The 25,511-nt window shown below is 34.7% G+C and overlaps 3 protein-coding genes across 3 annotated transcripts; 2 read left to right on the top strand and 1 right to left on the bottom strand.

The window, feature by feature from the left end:
- Positions 1 to 668: 668 nt before the first annotated feature.
- On the bottom strand, positions 669 to 1,850 carry LOC115714387 (protein SMALL AUXIN UP-REGULATED RNA 51). Its single transcript, XM_030643072.2, has one exon. It carries the CDS (start codon positions 1,470 to 1,472, stop codon positions 894 to 896), a length of 579 nt encoding a protein of 192 aa, XP_030498932.2. The 5' UTR covers positions 1,473 to 1,850; the 3' UTR covers positions 669 to 893.
- An 11,654-nt stretch (positions 1,851 to 13,504) lies between these two features.
- On the top strand, positions 13,505 to 15,345 carry LOC115714961 (uncharacterized). Its single transcript, XM_030643727.2, has 2 exons — positions 13,505 to 14,653; positions 14,927 to 15,345. The coding sequence occupies exons 1-2, from the start codon at positions 13,714 to 13,716 to the stop codon at positions 14,977 to 14,979; spliced, it is 993 nt and encodes a 330-aa protein (XP_030499587.2). The 5' UTR covers positions 13,505 to 13,713; the 3' UTR covers positions 14,980 to 15,345.
- A 2,433-nt stretch (positions 15,346 to 17,778) lies between these two features.
- On the top strand, positions 17,779 to 20,809 carry LOC115715196 (uncharacterized). Its single transcript, XM_030644026.2, has 4 exons — positions 17,779 to 18,223; positions 18,345 to 18,418; positions 19,189 to 19,333; positions 20,042 to 20,809. Exons 1-4 carry the CDS (start codon positions 18,035 to 18,037, stop codon positions 20,519 to 20,521), a joined length of 888 nt encoding a protein of 295 aa, XP_030499886.2. The 5' UTR covers positions 17,779 to 18,034; the 3' UTR covers positions 20,522 to 20,809.
- Positions 20,810 to 25,511: the final 4,702 nt, after the last annotated feature.

Below are 25,511 nucleotides of genomic sequence, written 5' to 3'. Positions count from 1 at the left end.
ATACCAACGGGGTCTTAAAATGTAATACATCACAATAATTCCACATATTAAATCATATAACAATATAATTTCTCATTATTACTTAATTAACTTAGTTAAGGTTACTAATCCAGTTATTAAACGTTAGGGTATTACAAAAAGTATATGTACACTTTTTCTAATTAGGGAGTATATTAAAATAACATATTTTACATTTAAGCATATTAAGTCAATTTTTCTATTCAAAGTTATGAAATATAGTTATTATAAACTATATTAATACTCATTTATATGAGAGAAATGAGGTGTTGTGTGATTGAATTCTAAGTGTAATCACCTAAACATTATAAAATAAGGTCTTTGGTGCTCATTTGAAATGAGCTAGTTTTTTATATCAAAAAAAGCAAATTGTTAGAAAAGTCTAAGGATTGATAATTCTCAAAATTATTTCCATGAGACTTTTCTTAGTGCTTAGAGATAAGGTGTAACTACCTTGTTCAAGTTATGGTAATCCCTACTAATCTATACTTAAACTTGTAAATAAGTATATATATATATATTATTATATTACATGTGTATGTGTTGAATTCTTCTTCTTCTATGTTTATATATATGCAATATATAGTATATATATATATTAATATATATTTAATAAATCTCTCATTTTTAATCTTTATACTATTTAAGAATAGAATTATAATATAGTTTTACTATCTTCTATTATAATAAAATCTCCAACCTCTCGAAAATTTCATTACAAAACACACAAAACTATTACACACGTAATATAACACACCACATATATATCATATAATTATTTATAACATAAAATTCCAATTATAATTATTACACAGGAAAATATACTATATAATGACCGAGGTGATGACGATGACGTGATAGTACGTAATAACTAATTAAAACTGATTAATAGCCACCATGCGAGAAGGGCTGAGAAGCTGATAAGAGGTGACGTGGCGCTTAATCACGAAGCCACAGCCAGGCCGATGAATCTTATAATCGGCTGCGCCGCCAAGGCTGCCGCCGTTATTATCACCACCATCATCATCGTCCATTTCCATCAAAACTCGATAAAACACATCAACGTTGCATGGGAGCATAATGGGGCCTTGGTTATCGTAGCCGAACTCCGACTCGGCTTCTTCGAGAAGTAGCTTGAAGAGGCGGTGGTTGGCGTACTCTGCTTTCACAACAAACCTCTGCTTTTCCGGTCCCACATAGACCGAGAAACAGCCCTTCACTTTCTTATAATAATTATTACTATTATGAATATTAATCTGATCACCTCCTTCCGCCTCCGGCGACTCCGTAACGGGAGTGATCAGATTCAAACGCGGGCACGATTTACTCTTCTTCGTCATGATTCGACCGGTTGCTGCAGCTGGTGACTTGTCACGGCCGCGGCGCCCTAACGACTTGCATCGCTCCCACGTTTTGTTGATTAAACTGCCCTTTTTCACTTTCACTACATCCATATTCCTATTATTATATATATATGTATGTTGAAAACTATATATGAAGAGATCGATCAAATCGAAACTATATAAAAGTAATATATATAATTGAGGTAATTAAGCTAACCCCTATCGTAAACAAGATACACCATGACCTTAACCCTCGGCATCATAGTGTTACTCATATCTAGTATATGTTTTTACAGTACTAAAAATATATATCGGAAAATAATATTTGGAAAGGGATAATCAGAGAAAAAAGGGTTTAGTTGTTATGTTCTTCAAGAGCAACAGAGAAATAAATATTATCATAATAAGAAGAAGAAGAAGAAAAGTTCTTCACGAGATGTAATATGATTAATCTTGATTGGCTTTGCCCTTTTCTTTGGGGCAATCTATAGCTATAACCTTAATATATATAAAGCCCAATTGGGGAGGGGGACCAAGTATAAGCCAATTGTTTTACTTTTTATTTTATTTTATTTTTTTATTAATATAAAATTTTTTATTTGCTGCTTATGATCATTGATCATAATAATGGAGCATTAATTTATTCTTCTTAAATCATGAGCCCACTTGTCAACTAAAGAAAAAAGGGCTTATTTTGTTTTTTCAATTCATCATATGTATTAGCTAGCTAGGTGTTATCTTTTCAACATTAATGGAGAACCAATAGTATATTTATTTGTGAAACGGACAAACGATGTTTTGGATTTAACTTTTTCTTTTTCCAGTTTATTGGTACTACAGTTTGGAATTCACTTTTTCCAAATTATAAATGTCTGCCCCTGCGGATCAAACACGCTCTACCAATATGTTAGGCAAGAGGGATTTAGAAAGATGGATTTGGTAACCAAAATTGATCATTAATTTGTTTAGGTAGAGAATAAGGAAAAAAAACAAGTGGTGAGATATAGAGATTGAATAAAAGTATAGTGAGGATTAGAGTGAAAAAACTTACCTTAACAATTAATATGTATACACAGTAATTTATTTAATATTCACCCTGAAACTGGCTAGCTAGTCTTGGGGAGATCAGTCATTTATTTGCTCCTTAATTGAGTGAACAGCAAGAATAATATACAATAACTTATTTAGAGAAAGGCTAAAAGCTACCCGTAGTGTTAAGCACTTTTCTACGTGTCAATATGGTTATTGGTGTAAGTTAGTATCGGGTCTCATATAGTTAAATATAATAGCCTTTAGGGAGTATCACTGTCAAATCGTAAAGCGACACGTCTTAAGGGTACTAGGTACTACTGATGCCCAATAGCAATATTCACTTATTTAATATACTCATGTATATATTGACTAGCTATTAACACAAGTTTAATTTGATGGAACTATATATATTGTATTGGCGTCGATTTTTTGCACCGAAATTGACTTCCAAAAATGATTAAGGTTTACTTGCACGGTTGAATTGATATCGATTCTGCACTGAAATTGTCATTTTATTCAATCAAATTTTACTTGGACCATCAAATTAACCGATGTTGCATCAAAATTTTCTTATTCCAAAATCAAATTGCATCGATTTTGTATCAACACAGTTTACAAAAATTAATATATCAAACTAAAGATTTCTAAATTTGAAAAAAAAATCAAAATTCAAAATAAAATATATAGTCTTTACGCGTATACGGATTTTGGTGAATTTATAATTAGACTCAATTTTGTGTTTTTAAGTAAACAATTAATTTATTTTAGGGTGATGAGGGAATTTGGTCCAAATATATTTTCCAAGCTTATATAATTTTTTTTTTTATTTATATACATATATTAATTGAAGGGATTATTTCACAAAAACATAAAAACAACAAAAAAAAAATTACAAAAATACGGTTTCACAGAATTTTAAACATTTTTACGATTTTTTTTTTTATTTTATTACATAAAACATGGTCTTTTTTATGTTGAATTCTTGTTCACTTGTTGTTAATTTTTTGTTATCTGTATGTTATTTTTTGTTGTTATTTTGATGTTACTTTTATGCAGTTTTCGTGTTATTTTTTGGAAAACCGTAAAAATGTTAAAAAAAACATTCTTTGAATGTAAAAATGTAAATATTTTACAAAAAATGGTGCCTTATGTAATTATTCCTTAATTGAAACATATAAAAACTCAAATTTCCATACATATATAAATCTCTCTAGTTATTTTTTTTTTTTGAATTATTACATAAAAAAATATAAATTGACATTTTATTTATAAAAATACATTTATAAGGTGTTGACAACATTTATACTTTTTATGTTTAATTACCAAATACCTCTTACACTATCACTTACACAATCAAACGATGATTGTAGGATGGTTGTTGCGTGGTTGCGCGGTGATTACATCAGACGAAGGTTTCAATTAGATGATGGTTGCAGGGCTAGGGTGGTTGTTGGGTGGTTGGCCAAAGGTTGCATTAGACGAAGATTTCAATTAGACAAAAGTTTATGGGTAGTTGGCAGAAGGTTGCATCAGACAAAATAACTATTAGCAAAATATTTATGCAACTATTAACAAAATATTTATGCAACTGTTATGAAACATTAAAAATCAGAACAGTGTTTCCACGTACGTAACTCTCTATCTACATGTCTCTTTATAATTTAATATGAACAAATTCACCATTGAAAATTTGGAAAACAACTAAAATATACCAGGATAAATATTTTACTATAGTATTGATGTAATTTTTTTTGGACTATACTTGAGTTGGATTGTTTGGGAATTCTAGTTCAACTTTTTGAGATCTGCCTTTCATGGATCTGAAAATTGAAGTCAGGATATTAGTTTTATGCAAATTAAACTAGAGTTCTGGTTGAATTTTAATTTCGTAGTAGTTTTTCTACATTTTTTTTTTCATAAATTCGAAACACCTCATGTTTTGATTGATTTTGGTCATCTTCTCAGGTGAAGTCGATAGAATTAATGGTGGTTCTCTTTCTAGTTAAATTTTCGTTTCGGTTGCGTTGGGTTGCTGCGTGGTTGCGCGATAGTTTCCCAGGTTGCATGGATCCTGGATTGAAGGTGTCTGTAAGTGGTATTTGTGTAATTATTTTATTTGGGTTGTATTGTTTATTTGGCCAGCTGGAAGTATTTTTGTAATATTATTACTTATTTGGTTAAAACTGAAAAAAGCTATTTTTTCTAAACAAATCTCTCTAGTTACCTCTAAAAATCATAACCATTAATTTACTTGGCTTATATAATCTGGTTTTTGTTCTACTTAGAGGAATATTGATTTAAACATGATCACGTCCATATAACAACTTACATTATATGGCGAAACCCCCAAAAGTATCATTCACTAGTAATTAACTCTAAGAACTCATATTTTGATGGTAAAACTCTTAAAACCTAGATTGAATTAGCAGTTAGTCATTTCTATCTAATTTTAGCTATTAAATGTCATGCCGGATTGATCACTTGGATACAGTGTACACGTGACACAATTTCAATACTCCACCTAATTACATTATTTAAAAAAAAAATAAAGATAAATCATATCAAAATTAAAAATAAAAAAAAATACTTAATAAAATTTTACATAATTATTGAAAAAATTAATGTTTTCTTCTTCTTCTTCTCTCTCCACTACCGCCATAACCCTAAAAACCCCAATCAAATTTGGAAAGAAAATCATATGGCAGACCACCACCTGCCGTTGATGGAACACATAGGCCCCAAAACCCCTTCTACTCCCCCATCACTCTCTTCTCTCCCTCATGTTTACCCCAAAACCCTTACGAGGGACTACCAACGCCTCCTCTACTATCTAAGATTTGAAACAACAAACCCATATCTAAAATAAAAAATATATATTTGAAATCTTCTCGTGGCCATATTTATGAAGATCCTTGAAACTTTTCTTTTTACTTTTTGTTTCATATTTTGGGATGACTGTAGAATTCTATTTTTATTTTATGTACTTTTGACATTTAGAATCATTTTTGGCTGAGTACTCTTTGGGTTGCTCTTTGACCAAGTGGTTCTCCTTACTTTGGTAAGTGGACCATCTGCATTGCTTTTTTTTCAATCTTTGAGTTTTGAAGATGATGTTGGCCGAGTGTCTCTTGGGACCACTCTTTGACCAAAACAACTTTTCTTGCTGTGGCAAGTGGATTTATTTTGAGGGATATGTCACTTTGAGCAGTCTTGTCCTCTTATCATTTATTCATCCTTTCATTTGGATGTGAGGGGACTTATTGTACTTAACTGCATACCTTCTTAATTTTTGAGTGTTTGCTTACACTTGCGAGGCGTCCCTCTCATCTCAGCAATAGGACACAAGTGTCTATCAAGACCTCTTTTGACTTAGCGATTTTTGCGTGGAGGAGCGTATTTCCTATTGTCAATTAAGGGTAGTTAATCCTTGATGACTTAGAATTTTTTTACTCATCTCCATGCCCCGTAAGTGTACAACGCCATTTATGGGTTGTATACTTGAGTTCTTCGCTTATTTCTATAGGAAAGGAATATCAACTTGGAAATGCAAACATGGTAGCTCCAATGCAACATTCATTCATATAGTTATTTTTTGCTAGATCGCAATGCTTAAAAAAAAGGAAAAACAAAAGAAGATATGCTACTGGAGTCGCCCTAATGGTCCCTCCTTGATTCTTACTAATCATGCCTAAAGGATATATATTTTTTATGGCTCCTGTTTCATCACTTCTCTGCGGACTTCACTCCACTACCTTCAACTGGTCCTTCTAAGATTGCCATTGCCATTGGTTCCTTGACTTTGGTGGCGAGGCGCAACGAGACATTGTAACACTCCCTTGCTTCTCTTTACCCCCCTTCAGCGTGGCAACTCCCCCTAGGGTAGGAAACTTCATGTAAAAATGATACGTTGAGGTTACAACCTTCAAGTGGTTGTGCAAGGGTCTTCCCATTACTATGTTGAATGCAGCCAAACAATCTACCACCAAAAATGTTTCCATCACCGTGGAGTGTTTGGGGTTCTCTCCAATGGTGAGGGCTAACTCTATCGTTCCAAGCAGTTGGATTGAGTCTCCAGTAGACTCTTAGATCGATATTTCACATGGCTTTAAGTCCTTGAGTCCTAGTCCCATCTTCTTGAGGGTTACGAAGCACACAATGTCCACAAAAATTCTGTTGTCCACTAGCATTCGATGCACACTCATGTTGGCAATTTGGATCACAATTACCAATGGTTCGTTCTTGCGGAAGTGCACACCCCTTGCGTCCTCCTTAGTGAATGTTACCGAATCATTCTCTCCCTTAAAACCCTTTGATGGTCTTTGCTCTAGGCTCCAGACTTGAGGTTCATGTCTCGCTTCATGGGCATATTTTTCCCTTCCCTTGCAGGTTCTATCTCTAATTTTGGGTCTTCAATGACAGTTTGGATGTCCCTTAACACTTTGGGAGCCTCTTCAAGATCTTCCTACTGGCACACCTCATTTGGCCTCTGATTCTCCTTTCTATACCCTCCTAAGTACTCGTGTTGTATTAACTCTTCGATTTCGACTTTCAGATGCTTGCACTCTTTTGTGAGATGTCTGACATCTGTGTGGAAGCAATAATACTTGTTTAGGTTTCTCCTAGTTCTTTCTCTTTTCAAGGGTAGGGACCTCTTGAAGGGTACTCAGTGTTTATTTGTAAGGAATATGTGCTCTCTTGAGTGGGTTAGCTCCATGTAGTGGGTATACTCACAAGGCAGTGGTTCCAACTCCTTCTTGACTTTCTTGTTTTGCCTATCATCCTTGTATACGAACCCCTTTTCTTGTGTGACTCTTCAGCTTGAGCCTTCCTAAATTGTTCATCTTTACCCGTTCCTAGATTCTCATGCTCGTCTTCCACTAAGATGTATCTGTTGCCTCTCTCATTGAAATGTTCTAGGTTATCTAGTTCTCTCTTGAGCATATTGTTCCACAGTTTACTTTTTAGCCTAACTCTAGCGGCTATGGCCATCTTATGCTCTTCTTTGGACAACCTCCCAACCTTGGCTGCTTTAGCATTAAAGCGCTAGATGTAGCTTTTCAAGCTCTCGGTCTCCCCTTGCTTGATGTTGGCTAAGCTCGTCCTCGGGATGACATAGTCTCGAGAAGTGTAATGTTAGGACAAGAACTCATCAAAAAATTGTATCCACAAGCTTATTGATCCAGGAGAAAATCTCTTGAACCACATGTACGGTGCACCTCGGAGCGTCACCATGAAGCATTGACACCTCGCTTTACTCGTGACCCTCTTCATTTTCATTATTTCATTGAAGGCATCCAGATGATATTTTGGATTAGTGATTCCCTCGTATAGTAGTATGTTAGGCTCTTTGAAATTGGGGGTAGTTATTCGGATTGGATTCCCCTTGAAAAGGGTGACTCATCGTTAAAATCATCCTCATCCTAGTTACCTTCCTCTAATGCAGCTTAGACTATTCTCCGGCTGAGGTCTTCCATTTCTCTATCAAGCTCTTGCCTCCTCTTATTCAACTTCTCTCGAAGGTCCTACAGCGTATGTTTCAGACCTTCCTTACGGTGGTGCATTGTCAATAACGACACTCTCTTCTTGACGGTTGTTTTTTGGTTAAGTTTTTCCCTCAAGTCATTAGGGCCACCTTCGAGTCGACCTTCTTCAACTATAACGATGGTTTCGAGTTTCTTCGAGACCTTGCCTTTGACGGGGACACCTCCAACATGTTACTTATTGAGTACTTTGACTTTCCTTCATCCTTCGGCTCGCCCTTATCTTTCTTCGTCACTTTGAATTCCCATTGAATAAGGGTTCATCAGAATACCCCTTTAAGAGCTCATCCAACACCTTTTGCATGTTCACCATAGTCTCTTCCAGCCTTAAGTTGTTCATTTTCAGCTCGTTCATTTCTTCATTGTGCATGCAAGTGTAAGAGCTTAACGTTACAGAGTAAACTCGTTTTTCTTTTCCCGCCCTAGGATGTGAGGTTCTAGGATCATTTGGTGTCGGTGGTGGAGGGTGTCTAATTAGTGAAGAGACTTTCCGTCTTTGTAATGCTCCTTCTCTTGTGGCAATTATCGAGGTTGTTACCCTATTGCATTGATCACCTACCGAGACCTCCTCACAGAAATTTCCTTCTAAACCTTCTTGAGGTCCTTGCCTACTTGCACCTTCACTCCCCACTTGAGGTCTGTGATCATCTACACCTTCTTCTCTAGCGACGGGGGGTGGAGGGTCTCATCCTACGGCAACGGTTATTGTTGAGGCGAATCTCAACATCTCGAAGGCAGCATGAGCGTTTAGGCATTTTGAAATGGTTGTGTGTAAAGAAACGACTTGGCCGAAGCTTGTCGTTCACATAGACAGCGCCAAACTATTAAAGGTGAGAACTCGTCGACTAACTTGTGGCTGGAAAGTAAACTTTATACTTCAAGTCCAAAAATGAGATGAAGAGAAAGATAAAATGTAATTCAAATTGCTCTCTTAAAATGGAGAGGATAATGGAAAAATTTCAACTGCTTTCAATATGGTTTTACAAGTATGATTTTCTAATCTCCTGTCACATCTGAGAAGGGGTATTTATAGGCTATAATAGCCTGAGGTACAAAGTGATCCCAAGGGGACAAAGTGTCGCTTTCACACTGTATGTTGCTGGTAAAGAAGGTGGGCTTCTTGTTTGCTGTCAGGTGGTCTCCAGTTGCTAGAGGGTGGTCCCAAGTTGCAGGAGGATGGTCGCCAGTTGTAGGCATGTGGTCTCTGGTTATAGGTTGTAGGAGATTGGTTGCAGCTTACCCTCGGTCGAATCCTTAGACCTCGTAGGCTCATTATCGCCGCTACTCGTACCTCCTTGCTTTTATAGTCTTCAGAAGGCGTGATTGTATACTTATCCCTTGTACACCTTGTCCTTTAATTCCTCCTCTAATGTCATTCTTGTCGATATGCACTCACCTCTCACCTTAAACTTATGACCACCGAAACACACTCACACAACACACAAAACGACTCACATGTTCTTTTTGGGTATTGTTATTCTGCTCAAATCGAACTAGTTCATTACTCAAATTTGCTTAGATAGTGATCAATAATAATTTCTAATTACTACTTACTTTGAAAAAGAATATGCGCATATTCAGCCACCAGGCTACTAACATGCTTTCTAACAGGCTTTTCTCATAACTTACTAATAAAACAAACTACTAAAGCATAGAAGTCTTACTAAACCGTGAGTTGAGCTTATCTCTGATGATAATTGTACATATCGTGATGATCTTCAAAAGACAACCGGGCAGCTCTGCAACAAATTATAACACCCTACTAAATTAGGTGTATTATCGTAATTTAAATAATAATTGTGCAATCTGTTGCTAACTAACGACTTTATTAAAAATTGTGTTTAATTAAAACTTTTCATAATTAACCTTTAAACTTTACATAATCTGATATCTCGTCATTAGAAGTTACAACTGTACTACAAAATATTAACTACAAAGTTATCGTCTAGCGACTAACAAAATATAGCTTGTTATCCCAAAGATCGGACACTCTAGGTCTAACTGTCTTGATATGTACAATCTTCACTAGCTCAAACTCACTGAAGTCCAGCTTTAGCCTTGCCCTTACCTACACATGCAAACAATATTTATGAGTCGACAGACTCAGTAAAAAAAGCATAATCATAACATAACATAAACCAGATTACAACTAGGCGCCCATCCACCTAATTATAACCCTATCTCGCATCGCACACATACTGAGTCTAGAATATTCGTATGATAGTACTATTAACCATAATGTCAGCCTATACTCGGTACTCTAGTTATACCAATGTGATAGCATCAATTAGTACTTTGCCAAACATATATCCATCGATATTCAATGCAACTCTATGTACACTAGTACTTCCATTACTGGTATGTTATTTAACAAGCATTCATAAACATGCACACTAAATATGTAATCATATATGCATATTATTATACTAATCTTACCTTGATTTCGAATTCAAGTGTGCCTGTAAATATAAGGGGAAACTGCTGCTCGACGATTTATAGGCTCCTAAGTCACAAATTTGTAAAACTGATAAGTGATACGCTAAATCACTTTTCAGGGACTTAAAATTAAAACTAGAAGTTTCCTTATCAATGGATAGCGTGGAAATAACCTAAGCATTGCTAAAACACAAAAAGCTAGGGTTCCAAAACTGTTAGAATCGGTAAACTGGATTCCCAAAATAGAAAATTGGTTCTCAGGGTTCTACTTGGGGAAACATTTAACCGATTCTTCAAGTATGCCAAAACCAGTTAACCAGTTCACTATAGAAAACCCTAAAACTCCACCATGAACTCAAATAACCCCAAATCGTGCCAAACTCTCCAGACAACCTAATTAAGCCATAACAAACTTAATTCAAGCAATAAAAACAGATATACTCCTGTGAAACAAGATTCACCATTAAAGAGCAAAGTTTGAGCTCTAAACTCAATCATAAACAAACATTCTTGTTTAAAACAGCTCAAATAACTCCAAATCAACACCAAAAAACAGAACTAGACCCAAACAATTTTTACAGTAACTTAATTTAGAAATTGCATGTAAAACTTAATTTCAAAAACTTAGAATTCAAAGAGAAGGAGAAGAGGAAGCTTACCTTGAGCTTTAATCTTCCAAAATCTAAGAATTCTTTAGCCAAACCCCTCTGGATTGCTGCTAAAGAGGTGAGAAATTTTGGTCTTTTGGTTCTTGATTGTGGCCGAACCTAGGAAAGAGAAGAAGCTACCAGAAAATAGAACTAAACCCAAACAATTATGAAAAACCGAATTTCAAAAACTTGGAATTCAAAGAGAAGGAGAATAGGAAGCTTACCTTGAGCTTCAATCTTCCAAAATCTAAGAATTCCCTAGCTAAACCCCTCTAAATTGCTGCTAAAGAGGTGAGAAATTTTGGTCTTTTGGTTCTTGAGTATGGCCGTACCTATAGAGAGAGGAAACTTGGGAATTTTTTTTTTTTTTAATTTTTGATTTATTAACTTAAGGATAATTGGAATAAAACCTATATAACTCATCTCAGAATAAAAATTAATAACCCTAGGATTTACTACAAAATCCACTAGCCACTAAAGACAAAACAAGGGTAAAATTTCTAATTTATCCTTTTACTTCACCATGAAGTAATCAACATACATAGGTATAAATTTGTCATAATCCATAATCCTAAAATATCATGATATTCTAAATTTCTAACTATATCGCCCTGCTACTTCTAAGATATCAAACTATATCTAAGTGACTGTATAGGCCATACGTCGCATTCCACTATAACCGGCATAAAAATATGAACGTCATAAAATTTTACATAAATCATAATTAATACACTTAGAATTCAAATATATCTCTATAATTTCATAAATAATAATTAAAAGTCTAATTCTAAAATTAAATCCTAATTATCTGCTAATTCTCATATTAAAGTTAAGCAATCATTACATGCCACTAGAATTAAACTTCTTCTCTCCTTGTATTGTAAGCATGTGGTCAAAGTGTAAACTTCTAAAAATCATCTATCATGTTCTCCTCGAACACCCCTAATTGCACCATCGAGAATATTGAACAGACTTTAGGCATATCTCATTATGTTACTTTAGAGAAATATCTTGGAATCCCCCAATGCTTTGGTCACACAAAACAATCTACTTTTAACTACATAAACGACCAAACCTAACATTACCTCAACAGGTGGAATGAATCTTCTTTCTCAAAGGGTGGAAAGGAAACCCTGCTCAAAGCTGTTCTGCAAGCTATCCCATCATATGTCATGTCCTGCTTCAAACTCCCTTTTGATTTATCTAGAGACCTTGACAAAGCCATGTCTAACTTCTAGTAGGGTAGCAAAGGCAATATAAAAATAACCCACGGGAAGAAGTGGTCCTCTCTGCCAAGCTAAAGTTAAGGGTTGTATTGGTTTTCGATCCATGACCCATTATAACCAAGCCATGCTTGCTAAACAAGTTTAGAGAATCCTCAAAAATCCTAACACTCTTGGCTCCGAGCTTCTTAAGGCTCGTTATTTCCCATCTATCCCTTTTCTCCATGTCACCACCAGCTACCGTCCTTCCTTGGTCTAGACTAGCATCATTTAGTGTAAATCCCTCCTAAAAAAGGGACTCAAATGGAAAATAAAAAATGGCCAATCAACTCATATTTTGTAGGATTAGTGGATCCCTGGTATCACCTTACTTCTTCCTACTCTCTGTACCAAACCTGACCTACACAAAGTGTCTGACATTTTAACTCCTAGCGGTGCTTGGAACCACCAGCTACTTCTCTTAACTTTCCCACTTGAAACGACAAATCACTTTGGAAGAAAAATGTCCCCATTGTGCCTACCACAATGGGACTCTAGAGCATGGTATACTTCGTTGTTCAACTATCCGGAAGGTATGGAAACTTACCCCTTCTTACTATTTTATGAAACAATATAAAAAATTTCCTTTATATTTTTATATTTTGTGGAAATTGTGGCACTGCAAGAACATGTATGTGCACCAAGGGGTTACTACTGCCCCTAAGCAGATAACAGAGTGAAACATACCTAAATGAGTACTGGTCCACTATCAATATTCAAGGTCGCATCAAAGACCCCTCTACAAACAGTCAACAACAGCAAACCAACAGAACAGTACACTGGTTGTCCCCACCCTGCGCAATGCTAAAGCTCATGGTGGATACAACACAAGACAAAATCTCAAACAAGATTGGGCTCGCCTGGGTAATTCGAAATAATGATGGTGAAGTCTCCTCAGCAATTGCAAAATCCTAGAATAGTTGCCACTTAACTTCCATCATGAAAGTGCATGCCCTATTGCATGCTCTCAATTGGTGGAATGGCAACCATTTTGACATTGCCATCGTTGAATCAGATTGCGAATTTCTTTGCAAACATTCTCTTCGTGCGAGACCTTATTGAAGACATAAATGCCTCTCATTCGAGCTATTTTGTCCGTGAAGCTAATGTTTTAGCTCACAATCTAGAAAAATATGCTTTAGGCATAAAGAGAGCATAACCACCTTATTGTATCTTGTATTCATAATAGAAAATCTATCGTTTTTAAACTTTCTTGTCTTGAATTCTTGATCTTGATTGGACAATTGTCGTAATAGGTAATTTCACTATTTTTAAGGCCCTGATAGTTACTTCCACTATTTATGAGAGGAAACCTTTATAAAGCGTTCTACCGAGAGCTAACGTTCCAACAAATTCCTGCATACTCTCTCTCTCTCTCTCTCTCTCTCTCTCTCTCTCTCTCTCTCTCTCTCTCTCTCTCTCTAGTAGAGCCATGGCTGATACTGCATGCTTCAATGTGAAGCTCTCTGATTCTCACTCTACTGTTACGGAAGCAGATACTCAATCTCTGGAGAAAGTTTTCACTCTCAAACAAGGCGAATTAATTCACTCCAACTCCCAGAACGACATCGTTCCATACCACGAAACCACCCATTTCGTGTCCTCAAACTGTCTAACTACTGATTCCAGCTCCGGGTCATCTGATTCTGAACAAACCATTCAAGAATCTGCTGTGATTCACGACCTGGGTCTTGTCTCTGATCTTGGTTGCCTTAAAGAAAGCTCGTTCTCTGATTCCTTTAAAGACTTCGAATACGGAAACGACAACAAGTTCTTAAGAAAGAAACCGACATTGGAGGAAATTGAAGCCTCGATTCTCATGGCAGGCGATTCTATATTGAGTGATGAATTGAGAATTGGTTTCCAAGATGAGGTTAAAGTTGTCGACAACAAGTTCTTGGGAAACGACAATGAATTGGGCAGTCGTTTGAAAATGATCAATGGAGATCCGAGATGTTCTTTGGAGATTCAAGTGGTTGATGAAACCGCCTTGATTGGACCAATGTCAGTCCCCAAACTTGGAAGGAAGACGGAATCGGTTGCTCCATCCAAATCCTCAAAGGGTCTTGTGAACAAGAATAGAAAGATAGACTTTCTTGAGAAAAAGGTGGCAAGAGGCTCTCCAAGCAGGACTAAAGGAAGGAAAAATGTCGTTGTGAAGAAAGGAGAAAGAAGCAAGAGCATGTATTCAAGGGCAGAAATGGAAGCCCTAAGGTTTGTGAACATTGTTGAACAGAGGAAGATGTGGAAAGATGTGCATACCGGGCTTGGTCCTATTGTACGGAAAGAGTATGATTACTTGGTCAGCTCTAAGAATCAGAAGAATTTTCAATTCAACTTTGGAAACAATGATGAACCCACTTCAGTTCTAGGTAAGTTCATCAATTTAATTCGTTATCGGATTTGTTTGTAAAAAGATTTTGAATGATGCATTATGCTATTATTGACTGAGTTGATACATTGTTTACTCTTATCATCATCAAATTACATTGTTTCATGTTTCGTTAAGACTATGATCCATCTGTCATTTGAGAAAATATTGAGATTTTAAAGAACAATGTTTTATCATATGGTTGATTAATGATCTGTTTCTATTTAGCTCTAATTATGCAGATTTTGATGAGTTTAATGTCTACTATTTACAGGTGCAGTTGGTGGAAGGGGAAGAAGTAATTACATGAATGTGTTTGTACATTGATAATTCACATAGTTGACATATGTAGATACTTTCTAGTACTTGGGATGTCACTATTCTGTTATTCATTTTTTCTGTACGGACATTTCTTCTTGTAAACAAGGTAATGTGTAACGTTTTATCTTGGTCGGAAACTAGTGGTGCCATGAACCTTTTTTTTTCATTAAGAAAAGTAAATGACATGTTACATTTTTTTTTCTTAATTGAAAAATCTTAAATGTTGGGTTGGGAAGTGTGTACCAATACTTGAATGATTTACACTAGAATCCACAATGTCAGAATGGAGATTATTATTCCAATGGGGCAAAAAACACAGAATGTTTTTGGTAGTAATTTTTTTATGTCAATGTTCATAATATACATATGACAGGAATCTTGTTTTGTTGTTTCATCTTTGAACAAGTTCATTTATTTATCGGAGTGAATATTCATATTGCTTGAATTTTTTAAACCGTAACTAAGCGACCTTTTGGCTATATTTGGTAGGGAGAAACTAAAGAAAAGAAAAATATTGTCTTTCATTTTTTTGGCATATTTGTATAATAGGTTCTTTAAATAATACATGTTTTAGTAAGTTGATACTTAAATTTTATTTTTCGGCAAATTGATCCCAAAATTCATAAGTTTTGGTAAGTTGATCTTTAAATTTTATTTTTTAGCAAATTGATTCACAAACTTTTATTTTCTTGAAAATATAAAGTTCTCACTCTTAAATGATAGTATTTTATTTATTTATTTATTTATGTTAAATAGTTTTATATTAATATATTAGCAAATTAAATAAATATTTTTTTTTATTTATACATATTTTTTCAAATATGTTAAAATAATAAGAAGAAAAGAATAATTGAAAAGACTTAAATAATAATAATTTTATTAAATTGTTACCAATGCAAAATTTAAATAATCAATAAATATATTTATACAATTAAAAATTATTAAAATTATAATAATACATTTTCATAAATCAATAATAAAATATACTATAAATGTTAAAATATAAAAATGTGAGGGGCTAAAATTTTCTCTAGCCATTATATGAGTCCGCTAGTGTTTATACTCTGTTTTCTTATTAATAATATATAAAATATATTTTAAATATTTTAAAAAAATATATTATTATAATTATACAGTATATATTATATAAGTACTTTAAAAATAAAAATAAAATATTTATATAATCATTGTTTATTAAAGTATTCAAATAAAAAAGAATTTAACATAAAAAAATAAATTAAAGTATGTCACATAAATAAAAATTAATAAAAATGTTAATATCTGGAGACTTAATGTTACTAAAGAAATAAGAGTTTGGGGGATCACTTTGTTAAAAAATAATGTTTGGAGACTAAGTTGCCAAAACTTATATAGTTTGGAGACCAATTTGCCAAAAAAAACAAAATTTGGGGACTAACTTACTAAAAATTATATAGTTTAAGAATATGTGGTACAAGCCTTTTTTTTTTTTACTCTTTAGTGAGAAAGAAACTAAGAAAGGAAAGAAGATACATAAAATGTATAATATTGTAGAATAGAAATTTTTACATCAAAAATATAAATTGACATTTTATTTACAAAAATACCTCTATAAGGTGTGGGTAACAATTTTATTTGTAATGAGCTTTTATGTACCAAAATACCACTTACACATATCCATTTATTTCAGCCCAAATATCAACTTTGCCTTTTTAATTTTTCTCTTTTTTCTTTCATTTTTCATTTTCAAATTTGGCATTCAGTTTCTTTTTCTTTCTCAGTTTTTCATTTCAAAACTACCTTCCAATCATTACCCTTTCGAAATCCACGTTCAAAACTCACGAAAACCACCTCCCATCAATAACATTTGCCATCTTCTTCTTCTAACTGTATCCTTTATCATTTTTTTTATTATTTTTCATTTCATATATATAATGGTGATTACCCGTGGCTCTGCTTCTCCATCTCTATTGAAAAAAAAAAAAAAAATCTTCAAAAATAGGTCATAAATCAGTTGCTAACAAGGCTAAAGGAAAACGTCTACTCATCGACGATGATGACTCTAATTTTGCTCATTTTGTGGCTAAAGGTGGTCGTCGTCCAGTGAAAGTCGAAGGTGTCTTTGCATAAAAAAAAATTCCAACTCTGACGACCAGAAGGAAAAGAAGAAGTCAACTTCAAGACAACTGTGATGAAACTGTAATGCAACAGTTATATCTGTTGCGAGCCAACTAACATAATGTTGGGATTTTATGCCCTAAATAAAATTTATTTCAATATAATCAATTTACTAATTAATAAAAGATCATAAATTATTTTATGTTGCATGGTTCACATGATTTCTTTCATGATTATATGTTTAATGTATAAATTCTATTAAATCCAGAACATATAATTATTCATGATTATAGTATTGTCAATACAGTGAAAAATAATCATAATTATATGTTTCAAAGTTTATGTACCGTGATTTGTCAATATATTGCATTTACACTGACATGAAAATCAGCAATAAAGTTTACTTACACCTTGAATAAGTGTTATGTCCTTTCAAGGGCATCGACAAAGTATACTAGTATCAGATGTATGGAGTATACATCGAACTAGACCGATATTGACATTGGATAAGATATCATAAACTTATTGTTATATCTTTCTAAGTCTATATCACTTAGTTGATCTTAGTTCAATAGATCTTAATCTTGAGAGGGTTAAGTTCTGGCTTAAATGTATTATTTGTGTTCTTTAAGTTGTTCGTTAAAGGTAACCAATTAGATCGGCCCAATGCTTATATCTTGAGAACATAGTAATAAAATTGAGTAGGAGCGCTAATCATAAATGTTAACCGAGATTTTCACAACCAATTAAATTAGATAATTGCTATTGAGTTGTGTAAACATTAGCTGCTTTCTAATTGTTTTTTTAAGTAACAAGAAACTTTTCAAGTTTAATGTTTATTATCATTTGTTGTTGAGTTGTGCCTTAGTACGTAAATTTATTGATTTAATTAGAGTTTTTCTATTTAGCTTCCATCTCACAAACCATGGTGAGTTAGGAGGAGAAACTCCGGCAGCGTCGAAACATGAACAGTCAGAAACATGAAGTTAGTGCGTTGAAAGAGGCGGTTGTACCTAAAAAAGGCCGTGGGCGGCTGAGGAAGGTTGAGGATACCACTGTGAAAATCCCACAGTCGAAAATGAAAGAAGCGGAGACAAAATTTGGATTGATGAACGCCTCCACCTGGTCGTCGCCCTATTCCAAGATTTCCTCCGTAAGGATTTCGTTGCCTACTTCACCAGTTTTAAGATTTCTCAACATTCCAATGGGAATTACTTTTTCTCTAATCAATCATCACTCCAAAATTCTCAACATTGAAGTTTCCGATTGTGTAGGTATTTTTGGAAGATTGGTGGCTGATTAAGGCTAATGGCAAAGACCTGGCTGTTGGGGGCTCTGCTTCTAGAGGGTAAAGTGTCCAATTTATCTCCCTTTTGTTTTTTTTTTTTTTTAGTATTATTATTTTCTGCTTTTGAAAGATAATAAAAGAAAACCCAGTTGGAAATTGAATAAATTGGTAGGCTTTGTTGAGACTTTGTCAATGTTTATAAAAATTAGGACTCATGAAGTGGCTTTGGAGGTTCCCAAAGGGAAGTAGGTATGCAGTTGCTGAAAATCAGTGAGAGTCTAACAAGAGAGAGAATGAAAGCAAGAAGCCCATGAAAGGATAGTTTGTTAGTGAAGTTCAAGGTAGGAAATGATGAGAAAATTAGATTGAACTGAAAGAGATGTCTCAAGATTTAGGCTTTACTCTTCTATGCACAGATGCTCAAAGGGATTGCTCAAATCTCTATGGAATATTTTCTTTCTGTGAAAGAGATCACTATCCAGTTTTGTTTCCAGGGTGGTGTGTGTGTTTGTTGCCAGATCAAATGGAGAGAATAAATCAATTATTTCTGGATGTTCTTAGTACGTAAGCTGTGGGTCATGCTACTCAAGAAATTCATTTTGAACTAGTGTATGCCACAACATTGTACCTAATTGTTGGCAAGTAAAGATTAAGCGTAGTTCAACTTTGTGGACTAGTGCAACACTGGCAATGTTTTTGAATTTTTTTAACTTGAATACTGAGATTGTTTCTTCATTAGTCTTTCTTGTTTTTATGTAGAAATTGTGTTAACTCTTAAATCTTTATAATTTCTTTTAGTTGTTAAAGTACTTGTATGTTTCATATTACAGGGGTCTAGGAGTTAGATTCTTTAGCTCTGCAGCAATTTCCAAGAGGCACAGTACCACTGTTTTGGAGACAACTGATGGCTTCACAATTAAAATTAGTGGTTTAATAAACATGACCCGCACTCATCAAAATGGAATTCCATCAGAGGTTTGTAATTTCTTCGTTTTAGCTGAATGTGTAGCAATACATTCTTTTGGTGGTTGATGATCATGACCACATTAAGCAAGCTTATTGAAAAATCATATTACCCTATGTAGTCATTGTTGCACATGGTTCACAATTTTTTTTCTTGCTTTAGATTTAATAAAGGAGAAAGTGCTAGTTTTGGCGAGTATTTCAGTGTCAACTAACTTTTGTTTTTGGCTAGCTTTCTCTTGTATACTGTTCAGTAGAAGTGTATTGGGAAAGAAATAGTAGTGAATGAATTAAGATTTGTTTTACCTTCCAACCTTTAGACGTTAGTGGATTCACTAAATAAATTGAGTTTTCGGGTGCTGGTAGTGGCAAAGGTGTCCAAAAGGCTTATGGGGTGCTTCTCAGACCAGTGGAATTGACTAGAACTAATACTTGCCATTTTCTTCATGTATAATCAATCTTATAGGCTATTACTTCTAAATTGTGACAAAGGCCTTTCCTCTTCTTTTGTTTTCCTATCCTATTTAAGAATTTCTTTGTCGTGTCTTTCTCAAGAAGATAATGAAATAAGTTTAAACTTTTGGCTTGAACTTCTCATTCCAGGCCCACATGCTTATCATCCATTTATTTATTTTTACGTTGGTTTGATGAATGATCTTCTTGTACGTTGGTATGAAGATCTGACATTAAAGTTAATTTCTTAATGCACTAATTGAATAGGTATGCCATCAATTTCTGCTTGGTTTTCCACATAATTGGGAGGAGTATGCTCAATGTCTGGGTAAAGAATGTACCAATCAAGGCGCGTCATTAAGGACTTGTGCATCAGATGAGTCGGACATAAATTTAGGAACATGCACGAACAGTCTGTCTCCGCTTCCTTTGACTGATCTACCCGTGCCTACAGTAAGAGATCTTTTACTGTCAACATTTGGACATTCAGATTATGATTTGGTCATTAATAATATTTACAAGGATACACTTACAACTTCCAAGAATGTTCCTTGTGAATTTTTTGGAGGACGAATAGATTTGAACATGGAAAATAAGGAAGATTGTATCAGCGACGGGGAAAACTTAGCAAGTGCTGCAAAAAAGAAAAGTAGGACTGGAAAAAATAGTATCTTTGTCCCAAGACAATATATTACAAGAAGCATGTCTCGAAAGCAAACTAGATCAAGTACCAAATACTGTGAATGATTTGAAAAAGTGAAATACAAACCAATGGAATGTTTCTTCAATTCACAAGATCATTGATGATGCTATGACTGTTATCAATGAAAGAAACAATGATTCATTCCAAATTTGTGCATATATTAGTATTTAAAAATCAACTCCTTGGACTTTTCTCTCATTTACAATCAATGAGAAAGGCATCTAGGCACACCATGTTGCCTAATAGCAATGTAATATTGTAGTTTTTTTTTGTTTATGTTGTGTCTAGATATATTAGATATGTTTGATCAAGTAGCTGAGTTCTTTTTAGGGTCTATTTGTGATGAGCACCTACAACTTCCAACAATCAACAACAATAACATTAATAAAACAGTAAACACAGAAGGATATAGGTAATGTGGGAGCTGTTATTGAATAAAATGGAAAAGGAGACAATTCCCGACACAAGGCAGAGAGCCAAGGAAGCTCTCCCTTGATGCAGAAGAGAATTATCTCTTTACAAATTGCATACCCAATCCAAACACTCACCCTCAATACAAAAGGTAGCTCACCACTAATAACATTTACCAAAATACTCCTTCCTATGCCAACTCATCATTGGTTTTACATTATTTACCCCTTCTAGCATAAGCGAGCCTAATTGGAGGCCTGAGATGCGCATCATTTATCCCCCTCCCCCCCCCCCCCCCCCAAAAAAAATCTCGAACTTTGTCCCCAAGGTTGAAGTTTGGAAACTGAGCAGAAATGGTGTCGAACTTCCCCCAAGTAGCTTAAAAAAGAGGCAAATCCTTCCAGTGAATCAACACTTCGACAGGAGCTCCCGTAGGTGTACGGCGTTGACGAACATTCAAAAGTTCAGCAGACTCGACCAACAATTCCAAATCGACAGTCAGTGTAGGCGAAATTGTAGGAGAGGAATGAGCCGTACCTACTACGGCGCGGAGTTGTGACACATGGAAGACGGGGTGAACCGCGGAGGACGTGGGGAGATCCAAACGATAAGCCACTGCTCCAATCCGTTTCAGAACAGTAAAGGGCCCGTAGAAACGAGCAGATAGCTTCTCATTCTTCCGTATGGCTAAGGACTTCTGTCTGTAAGGGCAGAGCTTAAGGAAGACACGGTCCCCGACTGCAAATTCCACATGGCGCCGAGAAGAATCGGCTGCTGCCTTCATCTTGTGTTGGGCATGTAGCAAGTGCATTTTGAGGTCATCCAAGAACCCATCACGCTCTTCCAAATACTGTTCGAGTGCAAGAACAGAAGTAGACCCTTTCGAATAGCGAATTACGGCCTGCGGGTCGCGGCCATATAACACCTTGAATGGGGTACATCCCAAGGAGGAGTGGCAAGTGGTATTGTACCAATATTCTGCCCAAGATAACCACTTTGCCCATGCCTTGGACTGATCAGAGGCCAAGCAACGAAGGTAAGTTTCGAGGAAGCGATTGACCACCTCTGATTGGCCATCAGTTTGAGGGTGGTAGGCGGTACTATAGCGGAGTTCAGTACCCTGGAGGCGAAATAACTCAGCCCAAAAATGACTGAGAAACACCCGGTCTCGATCAGAAACTATGGTACGAGGAATCCCATACAACTTGACCACATGGTTAAGGAAGGCTTCAGCAACTGTGTGGGCTGTAAAAGGATGTTTGTGTTGAAAATTATTTTACCAGGATCTTAGATCTACTCACAAGTATGTTGTTTAACACCCTAAATATGAACTTCAAAAACGATTATGAAATAAACACATATAAAGTATTAGAAACCTTACATAGGGTGCAGCGGAATAATATGACTCATTCCGTTCAGATATCTAGCCCTTGATTCCTTTCTGTGGCAAAGCATTATCAATATCTAAACCTAGATCTCTTTCTCTCCTTCTTTAGTGCTGAAACCCCTTCTTGTTGAAAGTCTTTCTTCATGATCTTCCTCACTATGATTGAGGTATCACTTGCTGTGTGTGGGCACTACTCTAATCACTAAGAGATTTCGAAATTTCAAGGAAGAAGAAAGAGAAGAAGGTGGCGGCTAGGTATAGAGAGAGAAGGCTCAGGTTTTTCTCTAAAGGAAATCAGAAAGTTAAGTGTAAATTTCCTAAAGCCTTCACTATCTATTTATAGCATTCCACTAGGGTTAGGTTTGAATTATTTGGCATTAAAATAATGAAAATATCAGAAGATAAATCCTTTAAAAGTGGCCGGCCCTATACAATGTGGATTTGGGCCTCACTTTTTGCAATTTTGCAGTTTTATCATTTCTGCATCTCATTTTTTCAAAAACGCCAATTTTCTAATTCAACCATTTAAATGTCAATTCTAACTATTTAATAACTACAAATAATTATTAAATAATATTGTCATTTATCATATTTATTAATTAAACCATACAAAGTATCATAATTAACAAATATGCCCCTAAAACTCTTTCTCTACAATTTCGCCCTTACTTAGTGAAAAATTCACAAATAGACATAGTCTAATTTGAGAATTATAATTGATTAATCAAAACCAATTATATGAGTCTTACAAGCAATATTATCTCAACTAGTGGGGGGACCATGGGTCTATATAACCGAGCTTCCAATAAGCAGATCAAGAATTTATAACCTAAATTCACTGACTTATTAATTCTTCGTTGAATCCACGCATAGAACTTAGAATTGCACTCTCAGTATATAGAATGCTCTATATGTTCCACCATACAGACACATCATTAGTTATCCATTGTTATAATCCTAATTTGATCAATGATCCTCTATATGAATGATCTACACTGTAAAGGGATTAGATTACCGTTACAGCCTACAATGTATTTTATCCTTAAAACACTTAACCCCGTATAAATGATATTTCAGCTTATGTGAAATGAGTACTCCACCATTTATTTTCGTTTGGTCAAGCTCGAAGGAGATCATCCTTTACTTACTATTCGCCAGATAGAAGCTATAGATTCCATATTTATGTTAGCGCTCCCACTCAATTGCATTACCGTGTTCCCAAAATGTACATATCACCCTGATCCAAAAGTAGGCTTAACTAACAAATCAAAGAACACGAATAACCTCTTGAGATTGAGCCTAATCATAACAGGATTAAGATCATTTGATCTAGGATCAACTAGGCGATATTGACTTGAATAGATATTACGGTAAGTTTAATAAATCTAAGTCAAAGTTCAATATCGGTCCCTTCCAATGCATACTCCATGCACCCAACCTGAGCTTTACTTTAACCAATGCTCTGGAAAGAACATAGCATTTCTCCAAATGCAAGTAAACTCTGTTGTAGATTATCATATCAGTAAAACCCTATGTCTGATAAATCTAGGAAACTTTATTCACATAGTCATGTTTACTTTCCAAAGTGTTGACAACACAATAAACAGGATCAAGTATGTGAAAAAGGGTTTCAGATGAATTCATACATTATGTACATATAATTATGAAATAAATCATGTGAACCATGAAACATTAAATGTTATTTCTGATCTACATTAATAAGTAAATCTGATTATATTGAAATGAGTTTTATTTAGGGCATAAAACCCAACAAACTCCCACTTGCACTAATATAAAACAAAAAGTGCATTTCAAATAATCTCATCACCTTGATATACAAATCAAGTGTAGTAGTAGTAAACTCCTCGTAATAGGATCTGAAATGTTGAATTAAACACAATCTTTTCTCCACCATTACTCTTCCTTAATCACAAAATTATTGATAATGTGAAATTCCTCTCTATATGTCTACTCTTTTTGGGATACTGGATTCTATACCTTTGGCAACTACTTTTTGTTAATCAGGAAATTAACACTAGTAGTTAAGGCAATTTGGAATGGTGCCAAAAATGTATAGAACTTTCCTTAGACTGAATAAGTACCTTTCCTGCAACTTTAACATTCAGTCCCTTTCTGGTAGACCTAGAGACTTCAGATAGGTTTTTACACTTCTCCAAAATCACTATTCCACCCCCAGAGTAATCACCATCTTATTAGAAATATTTTCTAGCACAAAGGCAAATCTCGAAATCTGATGTGGTGTAGTCTAAGAGTTTTAAATACACCCTTATTGACTAACATATAGTTTATCTTCTTAATCTTAAGATTTACTTGATTGTCTTCCAATGTTCTTCTCCTGGATTAATCTGATACCTACTCATTACTCCCACTCAACAGCAGGTGTCTGGTCCAAAGCATACTAAAGCATATCTGAGACCTCTCACTGTTGATATAAGAAATTCTTTCATGACTTTATCTTTTCTGGAATAGTTGAGACTTTTTCTTTGATAAATAAAATCTATGCCTAGAAGTCGAGAAGCTTCTATAGATTGCCATTAGAAAGAAAATGCTTCAGCATCTTACTAAAGTAAGTTGCTTGCATTAGAGTAAGTAATTACCAGGTATATCATAAGCCATAGGTTTAGATAAACTCAAACCTATAATACTAGGAACAGGTTGTCTTGTTAAGTCCATTGAATAGACTTATACACGAAAATTTCCTTTTATGTTACTCCATGTGAATGGATCAAACTATAGTTCTCTTAGCTTTCTTCTTAGTTTCTTATCTTGACAATTCATTACTTGTTTAAACTCACAATAGATTTTAATCACTAGTGTCTTCCAAGTCATAAGAAGGTGATTTCCTAGAAACTCTCCCACTACGACAAGGTACCGTGAATTATGTCTAAGAAAACTAAATGGTATTAACCTCTTCGGTTGTGTCAAAACAACAGAGGCAGTGGGATCATCATATGCCAAAGAAGATGATAGAACACTTTTGGAATCAAGAAAAATATCTCCTTTATTTTCTACTTTATTTTCAGACTTAGTCATTATCTTAGAAAAGTAGTATTTGTTTAAACAAACACTTTCTTATCTATTGACTATGGGATGGTCCATCCCTAATCACTTAGAATAGCTAACAAACATGCAAACCATGGTTAACAGTTCTAGCTTTTCTTAAGATTTTGATTAAGTCATCAATGAATGTAGTAATGATTTACATTAAGTATACA

This window comes from Cannabis sativa, chromosome 4 (assembly GCF_029168945.1).
Source record: "Cannabis sativa cultivar Pink pepper isolate KNU-18-1 chromosome 4, ASM2916894v1, whole genome shotgun sequence".
Classification (NCBI taxonomy): Eukaryota; Viridiplantae; Streptophyta; class Magnoliopsida; order Rosales; family Cannabaceae; genus Cannabis; species Cannabis sativa.
Note: the sequence above shows the minus strand (reverse complement) of the source record. Positions and strands in the feature narration are given on the sequence as shown.